At 35.5% G+C, this 13,705-nt stretch overlaps 1 protein-coding gene across 15 annotated transcripts in view; it reads left to right on the plus strand.

Annotated features, from left to right (window-relative positions):
- Gulp1 (GULP PTB domain containing engulfment adaptor 1) overlaps positions 1–13,705 on the plus strand; it is a 276,236-nt gene that overhangs the window by 223,538 nt on the left and 38,993 nt on the right. For all 15 annotated transcript variants that reach the window (XM_039083451.2, XM_063267053.1, XM_039083457.2 and 12 more), the window contains one exon: positions 7,317–7,454. In XM_039083451.2, the coding sequence (XP_038939379.1) occupies positions 7,317–7,454 (138 nt within the window). The remainder of the gene's footprint in view (positions 1–7,316; positions 7,455–13,705) is intronic.

Here is a 13,705-nt window from a genome sequence, read left to right on the forward strand (position 1 = left end):
ATCATGTCTTTCTTGTTCCTCTTTCTTGTTTTTTTAGCCACATGATGTAAGCAGTGTCTTTCAGTTGGTCTGAGCTGCTTCACCCAGCTTTTGATTTTTCACCCAGGAATGCAGAGACATTTTTCATTTAATTAGTAAATATGAAAATAGAAATACAGCAACAACAAGAACAACAAGAACAACAGCAACAAGGTAATAGGAAAGAGGGAAGAAAGGAAGCATGTTAATAGTTGATTACTGTCCAATAAAAAAATCAAAGTAGACTTTAAAATCAGTTTTACTATAGAAGAAAATAGAGGAAAGGCAGGATGGACAGGAGTCTGGACAATGTTTACCTGTTGTTATTCTTGTTATTGGATAACCCTCTTTTCTGCTATTGAGGACCCCTCATTGCCAGTCTGTCAGTCTGTCATTATCTTTCCTAATCTGTTACTGTCAAAACTTGATACTTTTCACATTTAGTAAAATGTCAGTACAACAGAGTTTGATGAAACAATCTTGTTGAATTAAGTTTTGATCCTTCTAGACAGCCTTACTCAGATCATTGATATCAATGTTCATCCTTGTCCCAGACATTTAGCTCAGATGTTGGAAAGCCATTCTTCCAAAGGGATTATTTTACGCTCTCCTCAAAAATAAGTTTTATGAAGCTCATGGCAACGAAGGATATTCATGCCTGTTCCTCTCCAATCTGAAAAACAATCTTGGGATTTTAAAATCTCTGTTATCATCTTGTAATTTAATTTTATTACATCTGTCATGAGAACAACTACCATTTATGTCTGTACTACATAAGAACATGTAAACCTTGGCTATATGAACATACAGGAAGACTTGACTGTATGCACACACAGAAGATTTGACTGTATGCACACACAGAAGACTTCATTGTATGTGCATATAGGAAGGTTTAACTGTATGCATTACGGAAGATTGGAATGAGTGTACATGTAGAAAGTGTCATTTTTTTATTCCATAGAAAAAATAAAAGACACTCAAAGTAGGGAGTTACAGGCTCTGTTAAACATTAGTGTCCCCAGAACATTGTCACAAGGTTGATGCTTAGAGTTATCCTATGCCTCTGAGACATGTGGTATGTGTGTGAGAGAGAGAAGAGGTGAGAGGAGGGAAAAAATATCTACTACAGGAAACACTAACACATGGATTTAGAAACCAATACCTTAAGAGAGATAATGAATCTGATAATAAAAATCACTTAATTTAGATTGAAACGTATGAAAAAGGTCAAGTAAACATGAGGCGTTTACATTTATTTATAGTTATACATGAAAGAGGTAGGATTGAAAATACATTATTAATCTAAGATGGCCTTTCTTTATACAAAGTATGTTTCTTTTACATTTGGGTGGATATAATTGAAATAAATGCAATCTCTTTAAGAGTTAGCACCTATGTTTTTTTTTTTTTCATTTTATTTGATTGTTCTCCAAATGGAGAGTGTATGGTTCACAAACAGGTGGCACAGAGGGAAATATGTATTGATCTTTTTTTTTAGCTGTAATAAAAAGGTACGGATTATAAAACATATGTGTTTTCTCACTGTATGTTGTTGTTCCCTAATCTCTTTATTGGGTCTCAAAAAATAGTTCTAGGTCTAATATACATGAATTTTATCACAAAATGGACTGTCTAACTATTTTTTAAAGTAGTTTATCATACAAGAGGCTCTGAGTTCAATCTCTAGTACCTAAAACAAAAACAAAGCAACATAAACACAAAAGGTATCACAAGAGAAGGAAGTTATGCTCCTGAGCTGCAGGATTGAGAACTACAGAAGAGAGAGTGTACAATCATGTAAGAGCCAGGGAAGGACAGCCCCATCATTCCCCCACATTGGATTCAGGGTAACAGATGAAATATAGATTTTAGTAAGTAATAATCAGGAGGGTTGGAGGGGAGGCATTAGCAACAAGGAAGTTTGAGCTGATTAAGGCATATTAAATATAAGGCTGAGTGTACACATGCTGTGTGTGTGTGTGTGTGTGTGTGTGTGTGTGTGTGTGTGTTTCATTCAAGAAACCAGAGCATTGGTCAGGCAGCTAGGAATTTGAACAGATTTATGGTTATAAATCTGCTACACTCAGCTACCTTGTCAGTAGGAGGATGAATTTTTGTGTTGGTGTGGTAAAATACTACAACAAAAGCAATGAATGGGAGAATTTTAGTCACAATTTCTGTTACAGTCCATAATGGAGGTGAAAGCAAGGCAGCAGGAAGAATCTTGAAGCATCTGGTGACATTATATCCTCAGGAAGAAAATGATGAAGGCATGTTTATGTTCAACTTTCTTCTCTACTTTATTCATTCTTCAATATTCTTCCCAAGGAATGATCTTACCCACAACTAACAAGGGTCTTCTCACATCAATTAATGAAACCAATATGATCCCTACTGGTACAGAGGCCAGTTTCCTAGGGTGATTCTGGGGTTATCTCAAGGTGACAACATAAACCATCACTCCAATACCAACAAATATTAAGAAACTTCCTAATACAACCATTACCTTCTGTGACTACACTGGTTGTTGGGTGAATGAAAGATGGCATATTCTGCCACTATCTATGGAAAGTATATGTTTTTCATGTCTTATGTAATTTATATAAAAGTAAATAGGAATAATAAGTCATTTTCTGGACTATATAATGATAATTCCTTATGTATCACAAACATGATTATGAGCTCCCTGCACCCAAATCCCTTGGGGAGAGAGCTGGACCCTCAGAAGTATGGACACTCCTGAGAACTCAGAGGAGACTACTCTCTGCCCACATTCCTGACCCAAGGGGAAATTGCCTAGTGCCATCTGTGCCCCCTGGGCACAGGAACCTAAGAGCAGTCAGAAACAGGATTCTTCCAGTTCCTGCCTGCACTGAAAGCTAAAAGCCAGCCACCAGGAGCACCTACACACCTGAGAATTCCAAATATGGTGGACCAGAAAAGAAAGTCCTCCCTTCACATAATAGTCAAAACGCCAAATGCACAAAACAAAGAAAGAATATTAAAAGCAGTAAGGGGAAAAAGGTAAAGTAACATATAAAGGCAGACCTATCAGAATCAGACCAAACTTCTCACAGAGACCATGAAAGCCAGAAGATCCTGGGCAGATGTCATACAGACCCTAAGAGAGTACAAATGCCAGCTCAGGGTACTATATCCAGCAAAATTCTCAATTAACATAGATGGAGACACCAAGATATTCCATGACAAAACCAAATTTACACAGTATCTTTCTACAAATCCAGCCCTACAGAGGATAATGGATGTAAAGCTCTAACACAAGGAGGGAAACTATTGTAATCTCCTTGCAATGAAACCAAAAGAAGAGAGACACAAAAACATAATTCCAACTCTAACAATGAAAATAACGTGAAGCAACAATCACTATTCCTTAATATCTGTTAACATCAGTGGACTCAATTCTTAATAAAAAGACATAGACTAACAGACTGAATATGTAAAGAGGACCCAGCATTTTGCTCCATACAAGAAACACACCTCAGAGGCAAAGACAGATACTACCTCAGAGTAAAAGGCTAGAAAACAACTTTCCAAGCAAATGGTCCAAAGAAACAAGCTGTAGTAGTCATTGTAATAACTAATAAAATCTCCTTTCAACCAAAAGTCATCGAAAAAGATAAGGAAAGTCTCTGCATACTCATCAAAAGGAAAAATCCACCAAGATGAAGTCTCAATTCTAAATATCTATGCTGCAAATGCAAGGGCACCTACATTCCTAAAAGAAACCTTTCTAAAGCTCAAATCACACACTGCACTTCCCACAATAATAGTAGGAGATTTCAACATCACCATCTCATCAGTGGACAGATCATGGAAACAGAGATTTAACAGAGACATAGAGAAACTAACAGAAGTTATGAACCAAATGGATTTAACAGATATTTATAGAACATTTCATCCTAAAACAAAAGGATATACCCTCTTCTCAGCATCTCATGGTCTCTTGTCCAAAATTGACCATATAATTGGTCAAAAAACTAAGCCTGATAAACAACTTTGGCAAAGTGACTGGGCATAAAATTAACTCAAATAAATCAGTAGCCTTTCTCTAGTCAAAGGATAAACAGGCTGAGAAAGAAATTAGGGAAATGACACCCTTCATAATAATCCTAAATAATATAAAATAGTTCCATGTGACTTTAACCAAGTAAGTGAAATATCTGTATAATAAGAACTTCAAGTCTTTGAAGAAAGAAATTGAAGAAGATCTCATATGATGGAAAGAACTCCCATGCTCATGGTTTACCAGGATTAATATAGTAAAAATGGCCATTTTGCCAAAAGCAATCTACTAATTCAATACTATTCCCATCAAAATTCCAATTCAGTTCTTCATAGAGTTAGAAAGAGCAATTTGAAAATTCATATTGAATAACAAAAAACCCTAGATAGCAATAACTCTATTCAACAATAAAAGTACTTCTGTGGGAAATCACCATCCCTGATCTCAAGCAGTATTACAGATTAATAGTGATAAAACTGTATGGTATTGGTACAGAGACAGGTAGGTAGATGGAATAGAATCGAAGACCCAGAAATGAACCCACACACCTATGGTCACTTGATCTTTGACAAAGGAGCTAATACCATTCAATGGAAAAAAGATAGCAATTTCAACAAGTGGTGCTGGTTCAACTGGAGGTCAGCATGTGGAAGAATGCAAATCAATCCTTTTTTATCATCCTGTACAAAGCTAAAGTCCAAATGGATCAAGGACCTCCACATCAAACCACATACACTCAAACTATTAGAAGGAAAAGTGGGGAAGAGTCTTGATCATATGAGCACTGGGGAAAATTTCCTGAAGAAATCACCAATGGCTTATTCTCAAATATCAAGAATTGACAAATGGGACTTCATAAAACTGCAAAGTTTTTGTAAGGCAAAGGACACTGTCATTAGGACAAAACAGCAACCAACAGAATGGGAAAATATCTTTACCAATCCTACATTTAACAGAGGGCTAATTTCCAAGTACACAAATAACTCAAGAAGTTAGACTCCAGAAAGCAAATAACCCTATTAAAAAATGGTGTACAGAACTAAACAAAGAATTCTCAGGTAAGGAATATTGAATGACTGAGAAGTCCCTAAAAGAATGCTCAACATCCTTAGTCATCAGGGAAATGCAAATCAAAATAATCCTGAGATACCACCTCACGCCAGTCAGAATGGCTAAGAATAATAACTTTGGTTACAACAGAAGCTGGCGAGGATGTGGAGGAAGAGGAACTCTCCTCCATTGTTGGTGGAATTGCAAACTGGTTCAACCACTCTGAAATCAGTCTGGAGGTTCTTCAGAAGATGGGACATTTCACTCTCTGAGGACACAGCTATACTTTTCCTGGGCGTATACCCAGAAGATACTTGAAAATATAACAAGGACACATGCTCCACTGTGTTCATAGCAGCCTTATGTATAATAGTCAGAAGCTGAAAAGAACCCGGATGCCCTTCAACGGAGGAATGGATACATGGATGAGAAAATGTGGTACACCTACACAATGGAGTACTACTCAGCTATCGAAACAATGACTTCATGAAATTCATAGGCAAATGGAATGAACTAGAAAATATCATCCTTTGTGAGGTAACCCAGTCACAGAAACCACACATGGTATACACTCACTAATAAGTGGATATTAGCCCAAAAGCTCGAATTACCCAAGATACAATCCACAGACAACATGAAGCTCAAGAAGAAGCATAACCAAAGTGAGAATGCTTCACTCCTTCTTAAAAAGGGGAACAAAAATATTCATAGTAGGGGATATGGAGGCAAAGTTTAGAGCAGAGACTGAAGGAACAGCCTTTCAGAGCCTGCCCCACATGTGCTCTAAATATATACAGCCACCAAAACTAGATAAGATTAATTAAGCTAAGAAGTGCATGCTGACAGGAACTGGACATAGAGGTCAACTGAGAGACACAGCCAGAGCATGTCAAATACAGAGGTGAATGCTAGCAGCAAACCATTGAACTGCAAGTGGGAACCCCATTGGAGGAAGTAGAGAAAGGGTTGAAAGAGCTGAAGGGACTTGCAACCCCATAAGAACAACAATGCCAACCAAGCTGAGCTTCCAGGGACTAAACCACTATGGAAAGTCTATACATGGACTGACCCGTGGCTTGAACTGCATATGTAGCAGAGGATGTCCTTATTGGGAACCAATGGAAGGAGAAGCCCTTGTTCCTGCCATGCTTGGACCCCAGTGTAATGGAATATTTTGGGGTGTGGGAATGGGGTGGTTGGGAAGTGGAACACCCTTATAGAAGAAGGGGAGGGATTTGGGTTAGGAATCTTATGTCCAGGAAACCGGGAAAGGCAATAACATTTGAAATGTAAATAAAAAAATCTAATTAAAAAAATGAAAATATATCCATAATAAAAAATTAACATGATTGCATAGTTACTAAGGATATATACTAGCTACCAATATTCAGAAACTTCAGCATGGCTCAGGGCTGTTATTTGATTGACTATTTGTATTAAAACAAAAATATGTGTCAATGTGAATGTTATTAGGAAAAATAAAGAAAGTACATGTATGTCGGAGACCTACATGGCCATTGTTTATCTAAATATTAAGGGTAAGAAAGAGAAAATGCACTCATCAATATCCTATTTTCAAAATGAAGAGTATGAAAGTCAGAGGGAGACAGACTTTTAGAGAAGAGATCGGTAAGGTAGTCAAATTGAAGATGGGTAATAGGCTAGATATAATTAATATAGGTTACATGCGTGTATGAACTATCATAATGAAGCCAATTATTCAGAAAACCATGCCTGGCTATTACTGCGTCTTGGGGAACTTGTGCCTAGGTGATTCTGTTCTAGACTACAATCTTTGTTACTATGAGAATAAAATACAAGGAATTTTACAGAATTTGGTCTGTTTCTATAAACTTTGAAACAACTTTTAATCTTTTGCAGCTCAATATTCTCTTAGGTAAATGTTCACATTTTAAAGAATATTTTTGCTTGTTTGTTTGTTTTACGATTCTTTGTAGCTCAGAAGCCCAGTGACGCTCTGATCCTCTTGCATCCAGCATGTGTTACTGTACATCCTATTGCAGTGAGCATCTTAATTCAACCTTGAATCAGGAGTTCCACATCCATTTTGTATTCGTTATATTTGAGGCATGTACAAGGGTATGAGCAGAACTTGAGAAATGTATACTATACTTTCCGGACTGTAAGATATATTATTAACACGGCTGACATTTTAGAATGTGGAAGAAAATACCATCAACCGTATTTTCATTCTTATTCACAGGAAGTTCAACACAACTGCCAGCTTCATAGAATATCATTTTGTGCAGATGATAAAACCGACAAGAGGATTTTCACCTTCATATGCAAAGATTCTGAGTCAAACAAACATTTGTGTTTTGTGTTTGACAGCGAAAAGTGTGTAAGTATGCCAGATGTTTCAGGGTGGCTCTTTTGCTTTTACAAGCCGTAGATCGTCTTCTTTCCCACACTAACAAAGTATGTGGAAGTGAACAAGGCCTGCAAACACTTAACTGCACTAATGAATTCATCCTGTCAAGAGAACAGGCTTCAGGATTCATCCTAACTAAATCTCAAGTTCATTAGCAAATGCCTGCATGCAAATTTCTTTCATTAGAGCATCACGGCTACTTTTATTTGTTTACATTAATCTCAAAATAATTTAGTTTATTTTAAATTTTTATCTAAAAATTACCGAGTAACAGCTGCATGATGCAAAGAGGAACAGTAGGCAAACTGAGTCTTTCTGGAATACGATGAATTTAGTGAAGCCAGATATTTTAATCCAAGGAACAAATGCTATTTAACTTCTTAAAAATTTCCAACTCTTTGAAAATTGGTTTCTGAAGTTTATTATTCAGAACATTTCATATAACATAAATAATAGTGTTGAGTCCCCTTCCGAGTGTGTGTTCTCATGTGCATTGTGCATGTGCGTGTACTGTGAATGAAAATTTGAAGTTCTTAGCAAGTAAGGACATTTAGGAAATTCTGAGTCATGACCCAGTTTCTTAATCATCCAACATCTTAAGGAAAATCCTGTTCTTGCTTACAAGTGTAAGCTAATGTTATTCATAACTAAGTCTGAGTTCTGTTATAAAACCCAAGATGTGAGCACATATTGCAGTCATTAATGGCGTCAGGAGACAAACATCCAACCTCAGCTACACTTTTTGATTAAAATGAAAATAGAACTCAACTCATTTAGATTCCATTTTAGTCTTGTTCTCAAAAATAGAAAATTAGTAATATCTTTCCCTGCTTTTATCATATGGTCTTTTTGACAATAAGTTTATTTCATATCTATTTCTTCCATCAGGTAGATAACAGATGCCCAGTAATTTTATCTTCTGATGGATGCAAAATACAATGTTGACATTTACCCAAAGTAGCTGCTATTTTTATATCATTTAAATTTTATAACTTTTAATAATCAACTTCCCATGGTGGCTATGTAGCATTATAAGATCTATTCATATTTTTTTAAAAATACCGAACATCTCATCTGAAAAATATATGTAGCAGTGAAAGTCAGAATTCTGTAGACAAGAATGAACTTCATATGGTGACCACATTAGTTTTGAAATTTATCTCATTGCACAAATGCACCATTGTTACATTTTCCTATGCTTTCACAACATGTTATTTGCTGTTAAATTTGTTTGTATGACTGAGAATATTAAAGCTAATATTCTTAAAATAATTTTTATTTTAAGATGCTACACTCTTTTACAGTATATATCAAAGTTGTTAATTTAATTTTCTTTCATTCATTGCCTTTAACTTGGAAATCAAGTTAATTGGAATTCTCTGAAGTAGTTCACAATTAAAATTCATAATAAGTTTTAGCATTGTTATTGTTTTGTGCTGATTTATAATGTTTCCTTGATACCCATCTAAATCTGTTGTATGATCATAAGGCATAAGTGTGTTTCTCATAGTGCTACCTCACATTGTAAAAAGTATAAATTTTTTTAATTTCATGGAAGTTTTATTAGAACTTAATTGTTGAACTTATATGGAAGGCAAACAAACTATAAATATCAGTAGCTGCCTTTAGGAAAAGAATGGGAAGAATGAAGGGATAAAACCCTGTCATTTGAGTTACTAACAAGAAGGACATCTAAAGTATCAGGGAAGCCCAAAGTGTTGGCAAAAGTATACTTAGAAAAAAGATAAAAAGAAAAATAAAACTAATATTGCTTTTGTAAGTAATTCGCAAAATAGGCTGACTGATGTAGTTCAGTCCGTTACTGCACAAGGATCCTGAAATGCTGGGAAAGGAAGATGTACTACCTCCTTAAAGAAATAATTATTCTGTCTATCTCTTCAACAGGATTTAAGGCAAACACATTTTCCTATGGGTTGAATACTTTTTCTCAAAATTACTTTGTTTTTTAGGCTTGGAAATATTTAATAGTAGGAAAAAAAAACAAGTCAACATGGAAAGTATTGAGAGGCAATCAAGTTTTAGATGTTAGAAAGAATTGAACATTACATGAAAAACCATGACTCTATGCATGTAACAGAAACCTCAAAGTACTCAACCAAGTACTCTGAGAAATGCAAAGAGGAGAGGGCAAATCCACAATTACACAGAAAGCTTTCTAGTGGATATAAGATGTAATGGTTAATTTACTGGGTACTTCTTACATGAGTGTGAAATACATACAAGTCCTTTTTACATACATTCTGTAAAGCTATCAAAACGAGTAATAAATTTGATGAATCATATACATAAAACAAAGGTTTTTTTTGTACCCGATAGATTAAAGATTTTTAAGCATCCATGAGACATTCATTAAGCATGTATTACTATGCACCCACTCCAGTAGAAAGACAATAATGACAATGACAATAATAGTTACCACCACCATTGTCTCAGGAACGTGACTGGTAAGAGTAGAATGGATGAGTGTTATTGTGGATTTAGCAACAGCTCTTAAAATATAGTTGGCAGTGTGTACTGACTTTCTATATTCTTTGACATAGCCATTATCATTCTGATTATCTTAAGTGAATTCTATTAGATATAGGAGGAGACAGAATTATGAGAAAATAGTAGAAATGCATATGCCAAAAGATAGAAGCTAGTCAAGTATGCCAAAACAATTCAAGAGAATATAAATTGCTATTAAAATGAAATTAGCAGGGCATACAAAAAAAGTGCTTTAAAGGCTAGAAAAGCACAGCATTAAATTGGTACATTTCATACAACTGTATAAGGAACCCAAAGTATCCCATTCAAGAAAGAGTTATAAACTACCTTTTATGATTTAAAACAAAAGACGAAAAGAAAAACGAGAACTTACACCTCCTACCTTCCATTTTATGTTGTTTTTTTTGTATTACATCCATCTTTGTTACATTCTATTCCATCGTAAAGTATCTAAAAATACATTTGTATTAAACTCACATAATTTCTGTACAATAGCAACCCAGCCTTTTCTACCTTTTAAAAAAAGACTACTTACATAAATGCTTATATTTAGTCCTGTAAATTAAAGTAATTTTCACAAATAAATAAATGACAAATTATGAGCCAATCAAAGCAATAGAGTTATAAATTATGCTCTTTTTATTTCTTTGGAGTAATTGTAGTGTGCACCGTGCTCTGCTGCAGATACCAAACATGACTTCACATTCAAAGTCTCAATATCATTGATATTTAAATTTCTTAAATAAAATTAGTCGGTTCTGTGTAACTGACAGATGCCTGGAAGAAGAAACTCACCAGAGCAGTGTACTGAGAGCAGCTGATGAATATGGTTTCATTTATTCTTTTTCTGTGAAGGTTGCTATTGTGCAATAGACTTCTAAAAGAAATGACAAAGTAAGTGAAGCCTGGGAGAAGATGTTTGCAAACTTCAAAGGATATAGAGGACTAGCGTCAAGAACACTCGGTGTTCTATAGCATATAACCCATCAATATAGAAAATGAACAAATGACATTTCATTGAAGAAGAGAATCTATAGATAAGAAATAAGTATGTGAAAGGTATTCCATGGTGGTATTTATTAGGAAAACACAGTTTGAAAGTCAGACAGAGACATTACCCCACAGTTATCCAAAGGGCCAAGCCTCCAAATGCTGATGAGAATGTGGAAACTCATTGTAGCTGCTGGGATAAACAGCCCTTGAGTGTTAAGAAACTTAATATGCAACTGTTGTGAATATTTTGGAAATTCACAGCACAGAAACCTATGCTTAAAATATTTCTAGAAAGACAAACTTGGTAATATTTACTAGTATGCATACATGTTTGCCTGAGCATATTGCTAATGGCTCCAACCTACAATCATCCTTTAAAGTGGATTAATAAGCATTCTTTTCCAAATCTCAACCTCAGAACACTACTTAGCAGTGTAAAAGAATGAGCTGTCAGAGCCTGATGGCTCTCTGTAGCATTCTAAAAAAAGACAAAATTATAGAAAGGAGCGAATTGATGCTTGCTGATGGTCTGAGAAGTGAGACTAGGCTGGGGAAGAGTGACAAGATGAAGGATTATTGCAAGCAATTTTCTGCATTTTGGCCATATTATCCAGATTATAGCTATGATTTGTACTGTAGTTTTTGAGGCATGGTACCATGGTAAGGTCAGGATACAGGTTAACATGAAATGTCTATGCAAATTTGTATAATTTAAGGTAAATCTAAAACAATCACAAAAAGATGATGACCTATTTGAAGCCAAATTGCTGGGGACATTAACATCATCACAGGGTTGCTGAGGAAGTCAGTGATAGGGACTTTGGTGATTGAAGTGGCAAAGGTTGCAAAAGGGCAATTTTTTTCTTTCCTAATTCTAGGCTATTCTGGGCCAGAAACTGCTGGCCTCTGGAGATTAACACCCTCTGTTTAACAGCAGGGTCTGGAGATAAAGAAGTTAGTTTATTTGGGCTCTTTGTTCTTTTATTCAGAAGCCCCTCCCTGAGGCTCAGAGTTTTGTTAACTCATTGAGAGCCAGATGAAAAAAGAAAGTCACACATGCAGAAAGAAAATCTTTTACTCAGGCAATATGCCCAGGGATATACACATTCATACATATGTACACTCTAGTCAGCCTGACCAACTGTCTTTCCTGCTCTACACATGTTCATGCATATTTGCATGCATACATATGTATATATAGACAGATGTATAGGCATATACTTTTAGATTGATGGGGCAGAGCCCCCCACCCCAATCCCCAAAGCCACACACATACATTTGGTGAGTGGATGTGGCAGAGCCCCAGATGCCAACCTTTTATTCCTTTCCTCTGACCTTTTTATATTTTTTTAAGACAAAAGTTCTTTAGAAAGCTTCCTCAGAGATAAGATGTTACACAAAAGGGGAGTTACAGAAGGATGTTGATAGTAAGTTCAAAGCAGTGTTTCATTCTATAAGCTCATTATAAGTTCAAAGCAACAGGTTTACATGGCCTTTCTTTATCATAGTGCACACATGCGGGTTCATCCTTTGATCTGACCTAGAATGAATGTTTTTCCTTGATCACTAATTTGTCCCAAGTTTATTTTCTTTATAGTGTAATTGTGAAAGCTTATGAGTCTTTCTTATTATGCAGTATTTATTTGCTATTCTATGAGTTATGGGCACATTCTATTCTTGATCCTGACTTTAGTCCATCTTTCTGGCAACAGATAATACCACCTCCCAAAAAGTTTCTTTCTAAAATTATCAAACCAGGAATTCGATATGGTCATTAATTCTTCTAAGCAGCATTAATTCAGGACAGTTCATCTTCATATTGATTTCAAGGAAATTATCTCAAGAGGGTGACCTGATACCTATGAACCATTAAGCTGTGTAACAGTGATAGGAAAAGACATATTAGCATAAGCAATACTAGTGTGAAGTCTCTTGGTACCTTGCCTCTCAGAGCTCACCCATCATAGGCCCTGCAAAAACAAATCGTGGGCCACCTCCAGGAAAATCACCTGTTAGCCTTAGCCTCTCCTAGATGGCTCCTGACACCAAATTTTCCTCTTATTTTAAAGAAATACATTCCTTGTAGATTCACTGATGACACCAGACCCACAAAACTAAGAAGGGACACACACCTTTAGTTTCAACACGTGGAAAGCAGAGCAGGCAGAGATCTCTGTGAGTTTCAAGCCAACTTTGTCCACATTTTTTGGATATCCAGGGCTATGCAGTGTGAGCCTACCTCAAAACAACAAAGCAAAATTCTGTGATTTTCAGTTTCTTTCTAATTTAGATAAAGGCTTAAGTTACTATACTATGGCTTGCAGTTCCCTTTACTGGTTAAAGCCTGCTATGTTAATAAAATTTTAGACTTATGCAACTTCCACTAATTATCTGTTAAAAAATGTGTTATTGCCAAGATACACATGCATCATTAGTTCCTATCCCACCTAATATGTTTATAATGGAAATTTTTATAATAAATTCTTATGGTTATATTTCATGTTACAAGTTTTTGAAATTCCATTATAAATTAGTATTCTTTTGTTCATTATATGTCACTGTGTTACATTAGGTGAAAAATAAATTTTCTAGTTCAATAATCCACCCTAACATGGTTTGCTAACAATCAAATCTGAAAGCTGAGTTAATTTCCTTCATTTTTAAAAAAAAATCATAAATTGTGGATCAGATTCTTGAGCTTCTAAACATGATTGAGTTAC

Source organism: Rattus norvegicus, chromosome 9, assembly GCF_036323735.1.
Source record: "Rattus norvegicus strain BN/NHsdMcwi chromosome 9, GRCr8, whole genome shotgun sequence".
Taxonomy (NCBI): domain Eukaryota; kingdom Metazoa; phylum Chordata; class Mammalia; order Rodentia; family Muridae; genus Rattus; species Rattus norvegicus.